The following is an 18,893-nucleotide window of genomic DNA, read 5'->3' on the forward strand; positions in this document are numbered from 1 at the left end:
AGATCAATAAAAATCTTCAAATAATCTATCAACAGCATCAATACATCTAATCAGCAAATAAAAATCTACATTTATCCAGCTGATCTATTGACTGGTTTATTGAAAGTTTTACAGCTTCGGCAGGTAAAGAAGCCGTGGCTTTAATCTGATCTTCTGATTTCTAATGATAATTAAATGACAAAATACAGAATTAAAGAATATCTTTATTTAAATTCAAAATCATGAATCATTTAAAAATATGGACTACATGTCATTTCTACAAGTGTTCATACAGACAGAAAGACCAGAGATGAAACGGATTTAACAGATACAGGACAATTAGGACAAGGAAAGTGAGAGAACTAGAATGATCAATTATTTATTATTAAAAAAAAAATTACAACTGTGTTCAAGATCACAGCAAAAAGACAGTAGAGGAAACAAAGGAACAAAAATATTTCACATTTCCTGTTTAAATTCAACAGTAAAATCACATGAACTGAAGACATCGTGACTTTTTGAAACCGGTCGTTACATTTTTGAGTCAAACGGAGCAGGTAGTGATGAAGAAGCTGCCTCGAAAGATCATTTCTGTTCCTCGAAGAGTAAAAAAAAACCCATTAAATCCTAAATGTATGAAAAATAAACATTATGTACATTTTATGTCTAATTACAGTGAACCTGACGGAGAGTGAAGCTCACAGAGGCGAAGTGTTCACGCTACAGCAAATTTCACCGGTTGACGCTAAACTCGCTCACTTAGGAGGTGCGTTTCTCTGTCCCGGGATATTCCTAGCACCGTGTGTGAAAGCTCCTGAGATGTCCAGCATGGAGACGTGCGTGTATGTTGATGTGTACACAGTACCAATGGTCAGGATGTACTGTTGTGTCAGAGTTTCTCGTTCTCCTGAAAAACACACGTGCGCGCGCGCACACACACACACACACACACACACACACACACACACACACACAGTGGAATTGTAAAGCAAAACATTGGAATATATATCTTAATCACATCTCATAGTCCTTTTATAGAGTCTGAATCAGTTTGACTGATTCATTTCGAGTTGATTCAGAGTCTAATCACTTTCTAGTGAGAATCAAATACTCATCTCAGTCTAGTTCGTTTGGAAGTGTGCGACTCTCACTAGAAAATTATTTGACTCCGAATCGTCTCGAAACAAATCAAACCGATTCAGACTGGACAAATGGACTAATAGAAGAGAAAGAGCAACAGGAAAGAGGACAGCCTTCCTGCTGAAAGCAAACCGGATCAGAACCTTACATTAGATTGTTTTCTATATTTTTATTTTAAATCAGTTGTTTTGTTTCTCTTCTTTCTGCACTCGATTGAGGAAACACAGCAATGATAAATAAATAAATAAATGTATCTGTCCAGCTTCCTCCTCTTCGTCCCCCAGAATGACGTGTGGGTGACGGATTGACGGATTTAAAAAAAGATGTCTGGGCAAACTGTGACCTCCTCGAGTTAAAAGTGAGCATCCAAGGAAATTTACTGTGTTAACTGCACTACATTCTGCAGTCACACAGGACCAGAAAAAATATGTACATCTACTGTACATGTTAACACACAAAACAAGCTTTTGAGTATTAGTTACCCTGTCTTATTGTACAAGGCACCTGCACATAATAAAGCAAGTAATTAAAAGTTCATCCATCATTTCACTTCCACTAATCAGTCTTTTGACCAGTATAAAAATAAAAAGACTAAAAAGAAACTGAGACTTAACAAGAAGAACTAAAGATCTGTGGATGATGAAGTCTCAGTTCCACCGCAGCTTCAACAGCCCTGGATCTTCTCCTTTAAAGCTTGGAGAAGGGCACGTCTTTCGGACTCTTCTTTTCCAGGGCTGCCTGCGCTGACTTCATAAGATCCTGTGTCTGCAACATGTTCATGTTCCAAGTAGCCTGGAGACGCAGAGGAGAAATCTCAGATTTCGACCGCTCTACTTTGTGTTTGTGGCCATACTGTGTGTGCATGGGTCTACCTTGAGGCTAAAAATGCTATTCATGTCTTAAGCAGATTCTTACCATGTAGTCTAGGCTCTCAGTCACACTGTGGTCTCAGGAGTAGAGGAGGTTGATTTTGGTTCCCTGGACAGCGACGGGACTCCGGCCTGCAATCTCACCTGCTATTTCCAGAGCTCCAGCAATCATTGACTATCAGGGAACACACAACTGCAGAGATAAAGAACAGAACACACACTTACCTTCATTTATACTAAATAATAAAGCTACATGAAAAAAAAAACCTTACATACAGGTTTGACCTTATATACAGCCACAATACCAACTGTAACAGTGCTGACTTCTCAAAATACAGGTTTTTATTCCCTGAAAAGTAACAGTGTGTCATATGAGGTTTCCACTTGAGAGTGACATGTACAGTGTCCTCCACTAATATTGGCACCCTTGGTAAATATGAGCAAAGAAGAAAACCTTTTGTTAAAAAAAAAAAATTCACAAAAATACTCTGCTCTCATGGACAAACAATTGCAAACACCACAAGTTTATAAAAAAATATTTGTTAAATAGGTGTACAACAATTATTGGCACCCCTATGAATCCATGAGAAATGTATTTGAAGTATATTCCTCTTGATATTTTACTTTTTTGTACACTTGGGTAACTAGGAACAGGACATTGTTCAACCATGACTTCCTGTTTCACAGGGATAGGTAACGCATAAGCCAAATTCTCTTACTCATTCAGAACAATAAGTGAGGCCAAGATACATTCAGTGGTGCTTGAAGGTTTATGAACCCTTCAGAATTTTCTATATATATGAATAAAGATGACCCAAAACATCAGATTTTTACACAAGTCCTAAAAGTAGACCGAGAGATCCCAATTAAACAAACGAGACAAAATGATAATATTTGGCCACAGACAGATTGTGCACAAATGGAGGAAATTCAAGACCATCATTTCCCTCCCCAGAACATATCAACCAACAAAGATCACTCCAAGAGCAAGACAAGTAGTAGTCTGTAAGGTCATAAAGGAGCCAGGGTAACATCTATGCAACTAAAGGCCTCTCTCTCACTGTAGTGAAGGTAAGGGTTCTGTTTAGTTTGACTTACCTAGGGCTGCTCCTATCACACAAACCATTGAAGTGAATAGCATGGAGGTGGTATTTGAAGTTAATGCAGGCTGTGGAGTGATCATCAGTAAAGATCAACATTCAAAGATGTGGGGGGGCCTACAGAAATCATTTGTTGCATCAGCTGGTAAATACAGTAGCAAATGTACCAGGACATAAGTTGGCTAACGTGTTGGAGAGACAATCCGAGGTGTTCAAAGAAGAGTTGGGTCCACTGCTGGAGAGAGAACTCCAGAGGCTGGTGGAAGACAAGATCATTGAACCAATGCAGTTTGCAGAGTGGGCAGCTCCCATTGTTCCAGTCAGGAAACTGATGGTTCTACCCCAATTTGTAGGGATTATAAATTCGCAGTAAATCCAGCTCTAGTGTGGAGCAGTATCCAATTCCCAAGGTAGAAGAATTATTTGCTCAGTCGGCAGGAGGAAAAATTCTCCAAACTGGACATGACCCATGCGCATCAGAAGATAATGCTGCACAAAAATTCCAATAAGTACGTTACAATCAACATGCACAAGGGATTATGTACTTACAACAGGCCACCATTTGGAGTTGCTTCAAGTCCAGCGATCTTCCAGCGCACAATAGAAGGGATTCTGCAAGACATCACATGCGTCACAGTTTATCTGGATGGCATTTTAGTCTCAGGGTATAATGAACATCTGCAGAACTTGGATGAGGTACTGAGTAGGATAGAAAAGAGTGGACTGAGACAAAGAAGGAGCAAGTGCGAGTTCATGGGAGAAGTAGAGGTATTTTTAGGTCACAAAATTAATGCCATAGGATTACAGTCGAAAGACAGGTCCTATATTATGTTTGAGACAGCTGGCATTGTAGCCGTGAAATCAGCTAACATTATGCTCCATGTAATGTTTGCGATATCCAGTTATTTGTTAAACGCTAACGCATTGCAATGTTATAAACTACCTCCTAATGGACCACCATGCATCTCCATTCAGCCCGTGTCCTGTCAACTAAATGTAGCCTCATGTCACTAATAATTATTCACATGTTCATGCTTTTAATAAATCTTTTTATCCTGCCACCATATCAGTGAATTTAAACTAATGCTTGCATTCAGAGTATAAGGGGTGTGTGTGCGTTTAGGAGTGCACCTTAGCACTTATTAGTCATGGTCAGAGTGTTTGAACTAAAATATCCCTCTCTCTCTCTCTGCCAGTATCAGCCAGAGGAGGATGTCCTCCAGGAGTTTTTAATTTAATAATTTTTTTTAATTCTCTCTCTTTTTTTTTTTTAAATAAAAACCACACCGTGGTATTGAGCATCGTGTACTTTTGGTGGTATCGGTACCGACGACTAGATTTTTGGTATCGTGACATCCCGAATATGTAAGGAAATAGGATGAACTCTGCATACAGGGAAGCTTTGTGTTATGGGGGACTCGTGTAGTGATTCCACATCCGCGGCGTGCGGCTCTTCTAAGACATCTACACGAAACCCATCCAGGAATTACCAGGATGAAAGGCCTGGTGCGTAGCTATATGTGGTTGCCACACTTGGATGCAGAGGTGGAAGCATTGGTCAAATCGTGTGCAGTCTGTCAGGAAAACAGAAACGCTCCGGCAAATGCGCCACTGCACGCGTGAGAGTTGCCAGAGCAACCGGGAGAAGGATTCACATTGATTACGGTGCACCGTGGATGGGTAGAATGTTCTTGATCGTGGTAGAGGCATTCTCAAAATGGATAGAGGCTTATCTGTTAAACAAGTCTACATCCACATTTACCATTCAGTGCTTAAGACAAACCTTTAGCCAACACAGGATACCAGAAGTAGTGATGTCAGACTATAGCAGTTTCTTTGTTTTTTACCAGTGCTGAATTCCAAGAGTTTATGGAAAGAAACGGAATTAAACACAAGCACAGCACCCTACCATGCATCTTCCAGTGGTCTGGCTGAAAGGGCCGTTCAACACTCAAAACCCTGATGAAAGAGAGTGCTGGAGAGTCCGTTGAAAAAGCTAGCCAGAGTGCTGTTCAGTTACCGAACGACGCCACAGTCGACCACTGGCAAATCAGCCGCTAAACTGCTGTGTGGAAGGAAACTGGTCTACACAGGGTCTCATTGAGACACAAACAATTGAGACAAAAATGGTACCATGACCAACATGCAAAGGAAAGATATCTTGTGGTGGGTGACCCAGTGTATACTAGGAACTTCAGCTCTGGACCTACTTTTATTCCAGGAACAGTTCAAAAAAAGACTGGTCCTGTATGGTGCACAGTAGCATTGGGAAGTGGGCAAGTAGTGCACTGACATATTGATCAGGTGAGAGACAGGCACAATGCAACATCCGCAGCACCAGCACCAGAGTTGTTAGACACTTCACGGCCAGATGTTGACATTCCAGTGCCTTCTACAAAAGACTCAGGTTCTTCATTCTCTGAGGAAAGTCACAAACAAAAACTGGGAGGAACTTCTGAAGTGGCTGCGTCAGAAACTTTCCTTGGGATGGAAAACCCTGAGTTGAGAAGGTCTACACGTACTAAATCTCCAAGCTATCTGAAAGATTATAATTCATGTAGTGGTGAGTTCCCCAAACGCAGGGCAAGAATGAACCCAGGAACTGAACTGAATCTCAAGAGAAAGTGGGGCATGCAATAAGACAATGGCCCAAAACAAAGAATGGTTAAAGAACAATGAAGTTATTGGTTTGGAATGGCCAAAACTGATGTCCAAGCCCATGTGCAGGACTAATCAACAGTTACTGGAAATGATTAGCTGCAGTTATTGCTGCACAAGGGGGTCAGACCAGATACTGAAGGCAAAAGATTCACATACTTTTGCCACTCCCAGATATGTAATATTGGATTATTTTCTGCAATAAATAAATGACCAAGTATAATATGTGTCACATTTGTTTAAATGGGTTCTCTTTGTGTAGTTTTAGGACTTGTCTGAAAATCTTGTGTATATTTATGTAGAAATATAGAAAACTCTAAAGGGTTCACAAACTTTCAAGCACCACTGTAGCTGTGATGTGCAGTAAAAGGTTGTTGAGCTTCACAAAATGGGAAGTGTCTATAAGAAAATAGCACAAGCATCGAAAATGCTCATTTTCATCATCAGGGCAATAATTAAGAAGTTCCAGTCAACTGGAAATGTTATGAATCAACCTGGAATTGGACGTGTGTCTATATCGTCTCAACACACGGAAGAGGACGGTTCGAGTGGATAAAACATCTCCAAGGATCACAGCTGGAGAATTGCAGGAGTTAGTTGTGTCTTGGGGTCAGAAAGTCTCCAAAACTACAATCCGAAGTCACCTACATCACCACAAGTTGTTTGGAAGGGTTTCAAGAAAAAAGCCTCTACTCTCATCCAAAAACACACTCAGGTGTCTTCAGTGTGCCAGACACTACTGGAACTTCAAATGGGATCGGGTTCTATGGTCAGATGAAACCAAAATAGAGCTTTTTGGTAATAAACACCAGAGGTGGTTTTGAAGCACACAGATAGGTAGCCATATGGAAAAGTACCTCATGCCCACGGTTAAATATGGTGGTGGATCTTTAATGTACTGGGACTGTTTTTCTGCCAGAGGACCTGGACATATTGTTAGGATACATGGCATCATGGACTCTACCAAATATCAACAGATATTAAATAAAAACCTGACTGCCTCTGCCAGAAAGATTAAAATGGGCCGGTTGGATCTTCCAGCAGGACAGTGATCCAAAACATACATCAAAATCAACACAAAAACGCTTTACTGACCACAAAACCATCAAGTCATTTAACACTAATGAGCAGTATTAAAAATATTAACATGGATATCTGAGTCTGATAATAAAATTAACTTCTACTTACAGTCAAATTTTGTAGTGTTTAGGACATTTAACACCCTTCCATCCAAAAGAAACCAAAAGGGGGTACAAACTTTTACACTCCACTGTATTTGGTTGAAATTGCGCTTATAGAACAACTGAACAGCAACGTTTCCATACAGGTTTTAGTGAAAAGTTTAACAATAGCAACTTGACTTGAAATGGATGTTTCATTAGCGTGGCCTGTGCCCAAAGTGTTAGTAACGAGGCCGCGTTGCTGGTCACGCGCGGTGTAGACGCGCTGATACAGAGTGTAGTGCGAGTAAGATCTGTAATGTCTAATTCAAACATTATGATCAAAAGTAAAATAATGTCTAAAGACACCGAGGAACAGAAACCACAAGGTGCAGTGAAAGTGAGTTTTTATTATTCATTCAGGACTGGAGTTTAATTCTGTGCTTTTTGTGCATCCATAAAAAAAATAATGCTATCTATCTAACTCTATTTATAAATGTTTATATATTTATCTTATTTAGTTAGTTTACATTTATATTATATATAAGTACTTATGCATTATTTTTTTTGTGGATTCACAAAAAGCACCGAATTAAACTACAGTCCTAAATTAATTATATATATATATATATATATATATATATATATATATATATATATATATATATATATGTGTGTGTGTGTGTGTGTGTGTGTGTATATGTATGTATTGGGTTCTTTTCTGTTTTGGACAAACATCTGTGTAAAGTTTTAGTCTGAATTTATATTTGTAACACTCAGTTTGTGGATTTTATTTTAAATAAACAAAAAAAAGGCACTGAAAGTTTGCCCCGCCCCCATCAGATTAATCGAAAAAAAAAATCGACCAATTAATCGATTGTGAAAATAATCGTTAGTTGCAGCTCTAATAATAAGCTGCATCATGAAATTGTTTTTTTAAACAAAAAAAACCATCTTGAATATTTTCAAAATAGAGTTGTGTTTGAGAAGAAGAATGGAGTGTAATATAGTGTGAATCATAAAACTTCTATTTCATTTCTATTTGTTTACACAAAGGCTTCAGCAATAAAAGCAGCATTTTGCTGTAGTTGTAAAGGGGCCGTTTACACCACAACGTTTTCAAATAAAAACCGAAAACTTTTGATGCGGTTTGGCTGTTCGTTTCCATGACGACGGCGTTTCGGGGCCTGAAAACTTTGGAAAACGGGTTTCAAAGGACAAGTTTTTGAAAACGATGCCGTTATCATCTCCGGTAAATCATGTAAATTATTATCCAGAAAAACCACAGCTGCTCCATTTACTTGTATTTGTTTACAGCGCGGTCTTTCCCTCATCAATATGGCGGACATGTTGACGTGAATGCTTACGTGGCATGCGCGTAGTATTTCTTTACAAAGTCACCTCGCCAGCTACACACACACACACACATTTTGTCCTTTTTGTGTTTTTTTCTTGAGAAATAGAAGAGAGAAGCTCGAATGTGCAGTAAATGTCCAATATAAACCCAACTCTACCTAGGTTTAGCAGTTTATACATTAAAAACATTACAGAAATATAGTTATTTTAGCTGCTAAATGACTTAGCCACTTTTACACTCACTGTTGTTTATTTTAGTTGCTATAAGCAGGGAGCAAACAATGGATTTTAGGATAAAGTAAGGTTATACTTAAATAGTGCCGCTAAAACAGAATAACAAATCTCTCCCCATGAGTTAAATAGTGCACTACATAGGGTGTAGACTGTCATTATTTCATCCCTAATGTAGTGCACTTAAACCGGAAATGACATCAATTTGGGATTCGGCCACACAGCTTCCGTTTAACTTACCTCGGGTTTAAAAACAGAACGGAGTTTTAATTCCTCAAACCCAGACAAAATAACCAGCTTTTATGTTTAAACTCGATCAAATCTAACTGTAAAACTGTCAGAAATAATTTAATCTGGAGATGATTAGTTCGGTGTAATAACTCAACTGCTCAGGAGATACCCGCTGCAGCTTTTTCTTCTTCTGTGATTTCTACTGGTCGGAGACGCAGCTGTTAGGCGCGTTACCGCCACCGCGTGGACTGGAGGATATAGTTCCAGGTTGGAGGAAGTCTATCCTAACAAACTTACACCAGTAATTTCCACTCATGGTTTTATTAGATCCTATTTATTATTCCAGTGGAGTTTATGACTTCTTCATGAATGCCAGCAGTGAGTCGTTCACTGTGTCTTACCCAGATATACTGAGTGAACTACTGAGTCACCACAACCTCAATCTCTAAATGTTTAACAGCACCAAAGCTTTCAATTCTGGTGACTTTGGGAGTATTTATTTATTTATATGATCCTATAATGTAACAAACATTAACATAAGCATGTGCTGCACAACATTTCATTAGTTTAATTTTACATTTTAATTTACTGTAAAGCGCTTTGCTAAATTTTGCTACGTAAACTTTTTTAGGTATTAAAACTGGTTACTGTTTGATTGATGACAAACTCCATATTTTTATACCTTGGAGCTCTGTGTTACCATGGTAATTTATAAACAATTACTAACAACATTACCTTCATCAATGCAAGTTTACATTTTATTTGATACTTGGCCATTGTTACGTCCTCAGTTGTATTTCTGTTTGTACTATGTTCCATCTGTCTATGTCGGGGGAGGGATGGGTGTCTTGTCTCCTCCTCTTTTAAGCCCAGTCCACTGCAGTGCGTCATGTTCCTGCTTGCCATTGGACGATCACATCTCGTACACGCCTGCTCCCGCCTTTGGGATGAGTTGGCTGTACATTTCCGGACGTGTACTTAAGCCTCGTCAGTCTCCATCCCCGGGGCAGATGGGTGCCGTTGCTTTGTACAGCAGATATTTGGTTACGTGTGTTGATTTCTCCTGTGTACGACCTTCTGCCTGTTCTTGACTTTGTTTCTGCTCTGCCCCTTTAAGTTTAATGATTCAGCTCCCAAACTGCTGGAAATGTGGGACGGGTTCTAACTCTTCACCAAGACTGCAGTATCCTGGAGAAGAGGTTTGAGGTGAGACTCCCGTCATATGCCAGTCCTGGTGAGTTTATTACCCTTAATGCTGTAAGACAGAGAAGAACATCAGTGTAAACACACATCAGCATAAACACACACACACACACACACACACACACACACACACACACACACACACACATTATTCAGTATGATACAGTAGAGTAAAGAGACAGTAAGTCAGTAACTCACTGTAGTGTCTCCAGGTTACAGTGTGGATCCTTCAGTAGATCAGAGAGCAGCTTCACTCCTGATTCTCCTGGATTATTATACTTCAGATCCAGTTCTCTCAGGTGTGATGAGGAGTTTGACCTCAGAGCAGAAGCCAGAGCAGCACAACCTTCATCTGTAATCCTGCAGTCACACATCCTGCAAGAAAGAAAACCTTTTCACACTTAACACACTCAGTTTTAGCTCTGAAAACATCAACTACACAAAATCTTTATATACACAACATTTACTCTCATCTCACACACACAACAATGACAATATCACATCACTACAATTACAATCACCACAGAGGGAAACTGTGTGTGTGTGTGTGTGTGTGTGTGTGAGTGAGTGTGTGTGTGTGTACGTACCTCAGTATCTCCAGTGTGAGTGTGTACTGTATGTGAGTGCATGTGTGAGCGTGTGTGCGTGTTTGTGTCTGTGTGTGTGTGTGTGTGTGTGTGTACCTCAGTATCTCCAGTGTACAGTGTGTGTGTGTGTGTGTGTACCTCAGTGTCTCCAGTGTACAGTGTGTGTGTGTGTGTGTACCTCAGTATCTCCAGCGTACAGTGTGTGTGTGTGTGTGTGTGTGTGTGTGTGTGTACCTCAGTATCTCCAGTGTACAGTGTGTGTGTGTGTGTGAGTGTGTGTGTACCTCAGTGTCTCCAGTGTACAGTGTGTGTGTGTGTGTGTGTGTGTGTGAGAGAGTGTGTGTGTGTGTGTGTGTGTACCTCAGTATCTCCAGTGTACAGTGTGTGTGTGTGTGTGTACCTCAGTATCTCCAGTGTACAGTGTGTGTGTGTGTGTGTGTGTGTGTACCTCAGTGTCTCCAGTGTACAGTGTGTGTGTGTGTGTACCTCAGTATCTCCAGTGTACAGTGTGTGTGTGTGTGTGTACCTCAGTGTCTCCAGTGTACAGTGTGTGTGTGTGTGTGTGTGTGTGTGTACCTCAGTATCTCCAGTGTACAGTGTGTGTGTGTGTGTGTGTGTGTGTGTGTACCTCAGTATCTCCAGTGTACAGTGTGTGTGTGTGTGTGTGTGTGTGTGTGTGTACCTCAGTATCTCCAGTGTACAGTGTGTGTGTGTGTGTGTGTGTGTGTGTGTGTGTGTGTGTGTGTGTACCTCAGTATCTCCAGTGTACAGTGTGTGTGTGTGTGTGTGTGTGTGTGTGTGTGTGTGTGTGTGTGTACCTCAGTGTCTCCAGTGTACAGTGTGGATTCTCCAGTCCAGCAGAGAGCAGCTTCACTCCTGAATCCTGCAGGTTATTGTAACTCAGGTCCAGTTCTCTCAGTCTGGAGGAGTTTGATCTGAGAACTGAGGACAGAACTCTACAGCTTTCCTCTGTCAGATTACACCCACACAGCCTGGAAGAGAAATGATGAAATATCAGAACACTGACCTCAAACACACACACAGCCATAATACACTTACTCTTTACCATGTAACAGAAATGTGAGTGTGTTTCTCTCACACACACAAATCAGAGGACAGGACACCACATCAGCATTATTATTATTATTACTGATATTATTATTATTATTATTATTATTATTATTATTATTGAAATGAAAACAGAAGGGTTTTTGTTTGAATAAATACTTTATAATAATTGAAACCATTTTTAAGGGAAGTACATGTAAAAAAAAAAAAAAAAAAAAAGTCTGTGTGTGTGAGAGAAAGAAAGAGAGAGACAGAGTGTTTGTATGTGTGAGAGAGTACGTGTGTGTGTGTGAGAGAGAGAGTGTGTGTGAGTGAGTGTGTGAGAGTGTGTGTGTGTTTCTGTGTGTGTGAGAGAGTATGTGTGTGTGTGTGTGTATATGTGTGTGTGTGTACCTCAGTATCTCCAGTGTACAGTGTGTGTGTGTGTGTGTGTGAGTGTGTGTGTGTGTACCTCAGTATCTCCAGTGTAGTGTGTGTGTGTGTATATGTGTGTGTGTGTACCTCAGTATCTCCAGTGTACAGTGTGTGTGTGTGTGTGTGTGTGTGTACCTCAGTATCTCCAGTGTACAGTGTGTGTGTGTGTGTGTGTACCTCAGTATCTCCAGTGTACAGTGTGTGTGTGTGTGTGTGAGTGTGTGTGTGTACCTCAGTATCTCCAGTGTACAGTGTGTGTGTGTGTGTGTGTATACCTCAGTGTCTCCAGTGTACAGTGTGTGTGTGTGTGTGTGTATACCTCAGTGTCTCCAGTGTACAGTGTGTGTGTGTGTGTGTGTATACCTCAGTATCTCCAGTGTACAGTGTGTGTGTGTGTGTGTGTGTGTGTGTGTGTACCTCAGTATCTCCAGTGTACAGTGGGGATTCTCCAGTCCAGCAGAGAGCAGCTTCACTCCTGAATCCTGCAGGTTATTGTAACTCAGGTTCAGTTCTCTCAGTCTGGAGGAGTTTGATCTGAGAACTGAGGATAGAACTCTACAGCTTTCCTCTGTCAGTTTACACCCACGCAGCCTGGAAGAGAAATGATGAAATATCAGAACACTGACCTCAAACACACACACAGCCATAATACACTTACTCTTTACCATGTAACAGAAATGTGAGTGTGTTTCTCTCACACACACAAATCAGAGGACAGGACACCACATCAGCATTATTATTATTATTATTATTATTATTATTATTATTGAAATGAAAACAGAAGGGTTTTTGTTTGAATAATTGAAACCATTTTTAAGGGAAGTACATGTAAAAAAGTCTGTGTGTGAGAGTCTGTGTGTGTGTGTGTGTGAGAATGAGAGTGTGTGTGTGTTTGTGAGTGAGTGAGTGTGTGTGTGTGTGTGGAGTAAGTTGACGAGTTAATTTGCTAACTGGAAATCCGTCTCCCACAGTGCATGCATTATTTATGTTTGTTTGTTTGTTTATGGTAAATATTCACACATTTTTCGTTAGGGATTAAAGTTATAAACAGGACGTATCCCTTGATCTGCACAGAGGGATTATGATGATGTTTTTGCTAACTGGAAAACCGTCCTCGAGGACAATCCTCTTTCATCCTGTAAACTAATCCCACACCAGATCCAATCTAAAGAGAAAGTCTGATCGGTCCAAACCAAACAAGGTCGGTGTGAAAGTGAAAAAGCACAGAAGAGTGTTAATCAAGTTCTGTTGTAAGTGTGTAGTGAGCTAGAAGACGTCTATGTGTTACTGAACATCAGGTGTTTTTCTGCATCTCTGTATGTCCTGTGTAAACGGAGTTAGAAGAACCGTGTGTTTTGTCTAAAGCAGCTTTACTCTGGCAATAAATGAGCAATTAGACATTCACCAGAACTGTGTTTCCAATCAAAGCCCTTTAAGCTTCAATACCAGTGTCACAATAACAGATCAGACTTCCAGGATGAAGTGTACCAGGCTGGGACTAAAGCCAGAAGGTCATTAAGGTATAAGGGGGAAATCTGGGACAGGGAAAAAATCCTGTCCTGATGAAACCTTTCAGAAAATTCAACGCAAGGCGCATACGCTGCAAAAAATGACCTTGTCCCAATAAAACCTTTAAGAAAATCCAACTCACAACGCATGCACCACAAATGTAAGGTATCATATAGATATGAATAATTCATGAAGGCGATGGAGATTGGTTTGTTTTTAGAAAGAAGAGGTTAATGCCCCGCCTAGGGATAATTTTACTGCTTCAGAAAAGTATATAAAGACATGTGTGTGTGTATAATCCAGACTTTCTGCAGACTGTCTCACTTTGTTGTTTCAATAAAGTTTGATGACCTTTGGCATCTACAAACCCTCTGTCTCTGAAGTGTTTAACTTAGGTTGGAAAGATTGTTTTCCACGACACGCTCACGTGTCCCTCAGTGCAGATTGGGCGGTGTGATACGCTGATACACATCATAGGACCAGAAAATAGAATAATCAGTCATGTCTATTGATAGATATTTTCCTATATCCTCTATATCACCAATGTCACATGTTGTATTCATATTGTTCCCATGGTGACAGTGTTCTGTTTTTCTTCTTCTCGTTTGTGAAGTTCTGTTCAATGTCACTTTCAAATGAAAGGAGAAAAGAAAAAGTGCCTTTCACTGGTGTTTAGATCACAAAATGATGAAAAAGCAGTGATGAATACATGCAGTTATTCTGTAGAGATCATTTCTTCATCAGTTTTAGAGAAAAGGTAATAAATGGTGATAGGTTTTGTCCTCATGGCCCCGCCCTCAGTGCAGACGTAACGTGTTGGTGTAAAAAGTGAAACTCTTCTGTAACAGTACCAGAGGTTTGTTTAAAGATGATTAGAGTAATTATTAACCAGCATTAATCCAAACAGTGCAGTTCAGTGTTACATTAAAATAATAAACCATGCAGTAATACATTTATAAATAAAAATACTCACTCAGCTCTTCTGGAGGCTTTGACCACTGGCAGCAGATTCAGAAGACATTCCTCTGATGGGTCATATTTAGTCAAATCAAACACATCCAGCTCCTGATCTGAGTTCAGTAACACAAACACCAGAGCTGACCACTGAGCAGGAGAGAGTCTGGTTCCACTGAGACGACTGTAACCTCCTCTGTTCAGGTAACGTTGTACTTCCTGCACTAGAGAATGATCATTCAGTTCATTCAGACAGTGGAACAGATTGATGGATTTCTCTGGAGATGGATTCTCCCTGATCTTCTCCTTGATGTACTCGACTGTTTCCTGTTTGCTGTGAGAGCTGCTTCCTGTCTGTGGCATTAAGCCTCGTAAGAGAGTCTGACTGGACTCCAGTGAGAGACCCAGAAGGAAGCGGAGGAACAGGTCCAGGTGTCCGTTCTCACTCTGTAAGGCCTTGTCCACTGCACTCCTGAGGAGATCAGACATGTCTGACTTGTTGAGAAGATCAGACAGATCAGTGGTTGGTTGTTCTGTTACATTTCTGCTGATGAAGGAGAGAAATGTGTATAAAGCAGCCAGAAACTCCTGAACACTCAGATGTACAAAGCTGAACACCTTCCCCAGGTGAAGCCCAAACTCCTCTCTGAAGATCTGGGTACACACTCCTGAGTACACTGACGCTTCTCTCACATCAATGCCACACTCTCTCAGGTCTTCCTCATAGAAGATCAGGTTTCCTTTCTCCAGCTGTTGGAAAGCCAGTTTTCCCAGTGCCAGGATACTCTCTCTGGTCTGCTGAGGATCAGGGTCACATTTCTGATGGTACTTTTGGTCCTTGTGTTTGATCTGAAAGATCAGGAAGTGTGTGAACATTTGAGTCAGAGTCTTGGGGATCTCTCCACTCTCTGCTTCACCCAACATTCTCTCTAGAACAGTGGCCGAGATCCAGCAGAAGACTGGGATGTGGCACATGATGTAGAGGCTTCTTGAAGACTTCATGTGTGAGATGATTTTATTGGCCAGGCTCCGATCACTGATCCTCTTCCTGAAGTACTCCTCTTTCTGAGGATCACTGAACCCTCGTACCTCTGTTACCTGGTCTACACACTCAGGAGGGATCTGATTGGCTGCTGCTGGTCGAGAGGTTATCCAGAGGAGAGCAGAGGGAAGCAGATTCCCCTTGATGAGGTTCGTCAGCAGCACGTCCACTGAGGCTGACTCTGTCACATCACACAATCTCTCATTCTTCTGGAAATTTAGAGGAAGTCGACACTCATCCAGACCATCAAAGATCAACAGCACTTTGTAGGAGGCTATTAATTGTTGTTTTCTCATTTCAGGGAAAAAGTGATGAAGAAGATCCATCAGACTGAGATGTTCCTGCTTCATCAGATTCAGCTCTCTAAAGGGAAGTGGAAACATGAAGGTGACGTCCTGATTTGCGTTTCCTTCAGCCCAGTCCAGAATGAACTTCTGCACAGAGACTGTTTTTCCAATTCCAGCAACTCCTTTAGTCAGCACACTTCTGATGGACTTGTCTTTAAAGAGATCATTACATTTGATGGGTGTCTCCTGTGTTGCTGGTCTCCTGGACGCTGTCTCAATCTGTCTCACCTCATGTTCATTATTGACGTCTCCACTCCAACCCTCTGTGATGTAGAGCTCTGTGTAGATCTCATTCAGAAGTGCTGAGCTTCCATGCTGTGAGATTCCTTCATTAATTCTTTTAAACTTCTCTCTCAGGCTGGATTTCAGCTTTGTCTGATACACAGAGGCCACAGACTCTAATAAACAAAGTAATAAGATGTTTTAATGTAAAATCACTGAACACAGGATTAAATGTCAAATTCAAATGCTGCTGTTCATTCCTGATTCATGTAGTAAATATTCCTGAAGGAACAGGACCATTGTACAGAGTCACCACAAGCTGGACCACGAACAGAACAGAAAAGCAGCAGATGTACATGATACTAAACTCAAACTTCAAACTAAAAGTGTTCCTATCTAAAACTATTTCCTCTCTCTAAAGTGAACCTGATGGAATAAAGCCATGACTCAGAGCTCTTACTGTTGTGCAGTGTGTTAGCGAGATCTGTGTGGTTCATGTTCTTCAGGACATGCAGTGTGATCTTCAGCGCTCCGTCTCTGACACTGTGCAGATCCTCCTCATCCTGCACCTCCCTCTCAGTGCATGCTGGGTAATCTGGACTCAGGAGCTTCCTAAACCTCTCCAGCTCATTCTTTATCAGGGTGATGACTTTGTGTTCCAGCTCCTGGTTAGAAACACACAGGAACACATCTAAATATTATAATGTTACACACTGAGAGATGCTTTTATTTTATGAAAAGAAGAAAAGTCTCTTTCTATTCCCACAGTTACAGCTGAAATTCTGCCTGATTACCCATAATGCTGCTGCACATCAATAAATCTGTAAATTGTCATGATCTTAAATAAAAAACCTGCAACCTGCTCACACACGAGTTACACACATTAAAAAGACACACACCTTGAATATGGAGTCCAGCTGATTTCTGCTGAGGTTTGATTTCTTCTGTTGTGGTCTGTGAAGAAATAAAACACATGATGTGATATAGACTATATGTATTCATAGCTGCACAACACACACTAATACATACAGAGACAGATATTTAACACTATCCTCTTAACACAATACACTGATTTCAGGATTTCTCACTGACACTAACATGTTCATGAATAAAATAGTGATCTAGTCATTAATGTCCCAGGTGTAAATGTTGTTGTGTAGCACCACAGACCCTCCAGCTCAGGGACTGCAGGCTGAACTGAACTCTTAAAGCAGTTTTCCTCACTGCCAGTCCGAGAGCTGCAGCACTGCACAGTTTAGTGTTTTACTGCTTCAACACCTGATAAAGATCATGAAGGGCTTCAGAATGAGACCAGTGAGTTTGATCAGGTGGAACACTGCTGTAAAACACCTCACTGTACTGACCTCACATCAGGAGAACTGGCTCCGTCTCTGAAGTGATTTGGAATATCCATTGACCAGTCACTCTTCATGGACACACAGCTGGGTTCTGGTGAGTCTGATCTCTTTCCCTTCATCATTCTAGAATTAAACAGAAATATCAGCAATAATTAATACTCTGCTGTCTCAGCACTGTTACACAATGTGTTCATCATTAAACACCAATAATTCCATCTTTTTAATTCAGCTCCAGTCTGCACACTTATTCAAACAGGAGACACGCCCCATACCTCAGGAATTACACTGATGTCAGGAGTCCCAATCACAGATAACTGACTCAGCTGGGTCTTAAAGCCTGTAGAGTTCACCGACTCAAAGCTACACTGCTCTTCTCCACATTACACAGTCCTTTTTACTCTTCTCTCAGTGAATGATTTCTCTAAACTGTTCTTAGATCAGATCAGTGAGATATTCACTGCTATTAAACACCTTAAACCAAAGTCTAGTTCCTCTGTTAACTAGTGAGTGTTTAGAGATACAGATCTGTTCCCATGAGACGGTGTGCATTTATTGCTGGTGAATGGAAAAGTAACTCACCTCTCGTCTCTCTTTAAGTCCTGTTTTCCAGACACACTCATGTTGGAGGTCATGTCTCCTTCTCCAGATTACAGCAGGACACACGTTTACTTCACTCCAACATCGGTGTGTTAAATCAAACCCTGTATCAGCACAGAGTTCACTTACAGGAAATAGTCTCTGTATCAAGTCATAAAACAACCTGTGTACATTCAAACTTCAGTACAAACCCACAAAACTCTTCTGCATCTAGTGTACATTCAGTGTGTTTATATATTATAGCTTTAGATGTAGATACTCACTGTGTTTTTACTCCTGAAATGGTGTATTTTCCCCTCGACACAAAATGGAGACTGACTTTCACTTTCACTTACTAACCGTTTATTCTGCAGAGGGGGAGGGGCAGTGAGGTAGGGTAATAAACACACACACACACACAGATATGGTTTGTTTTCAGACAGCTTTCTGATCCATCGAGCACAGGCCTGTAAATACTGAAAGTATAAGCCTGAAAACGCTGCAAATACAGAGAACAGAATTAACAGTCTGGTAAAATCTACATCACACACATTATCATTTCATTACCTTCATTTATTATCTCGTGACTTCATTCAGCTGTGCACGAACAACTGTCAGAGCTCTATACAAATATATAAACTAAAATAAAATAACAGGAGCTAGAAACACTCAGCAGATCATTAGATAAAGAAGCAGAACTCATACGCTGAGTAAGTTTACTTAAATATCTGCAGAAATGTATTTTTTCTGGTTTTCCCTTAATGAGAGCGAGTATCCTGATATTAGTGAGGATTGGTGTGTAAGTAGTTTTTGTGTGAATAATGAATGTTGCTCAGAATAAAAGTGATGATGGAGAGTAAGTTAAACACATTGGTCAGACGAGTAACTA

General features: G+C 40.6%; 1 protein-coding gene across 12 annotated transcripts; it reads right to left on the reverse strand.

Annotated features, from left to right (window-relative positions):
* Positions 1-94: 94 nt before the first annotated feature.
* Positions 95-18,519, reverse strand: LOC128604646 (NACHT, LRR and PYD domains-containing protein 4E-like). Of its 12 annotated transcripts, none has more exons than XR_008385231.1 (10): positions 18,008-18,282; positions 17,435-17,551; positions 16,970-17,024; positions 16,531-16,735; positions 14,479-16,246; positions 11,333-11,506; positions 3,638-3,700; positions 2,035-2,181; positions 739-1,911; positions 95-570 (listed from the first exon to the last, which is right to left on the reverse strand). XR_008385231.1 is itself a non-coding variant. In XM_053619771.1 (9 exons), exons 2-9 carry the CDS (start codon positions 18,058-18,060, stop codon positions 9,943-9,945), a joined length of 2,586 nt encoding a protein of 861 aa, XP_053475746.1. In that variant the 5' UTR covers positions 18,061-18,129; positions 18,289-18,519; the 3' UTR covers positions 9,841-9,942. The 12 variants fall into 12 exon arrangements, 4 of the variants coding, with proteins under 4 accessions (XP_053475746.1, XP_053475748.1, XP_053475747.1 ...); XR_008385230.1 differs by having other exon boundaries at positions 95-576; XR_008385228.1 differs by having other exon boundaries at positions 682-1,911.
* Between the last annotated feature and the right edge of the window lie 374 nt (positions 18,520-18,893).

This window comes from Ictalurus furcatus, unplaced genomic scaffold (genome assembly GCF_023375685.1).
Source record: "Ictalurus furcatus strain D&B unplaced genomic scaffold, Billie_1.0 scf1, whole genome shotgun sequence".
Classification (NCBI taxonomy): Eukaryota; Metazoa; Chordata; class Actinopteri; order Siluriformes; family Ictaluridae; genus Ictalurus; species Ictalurus furcatus.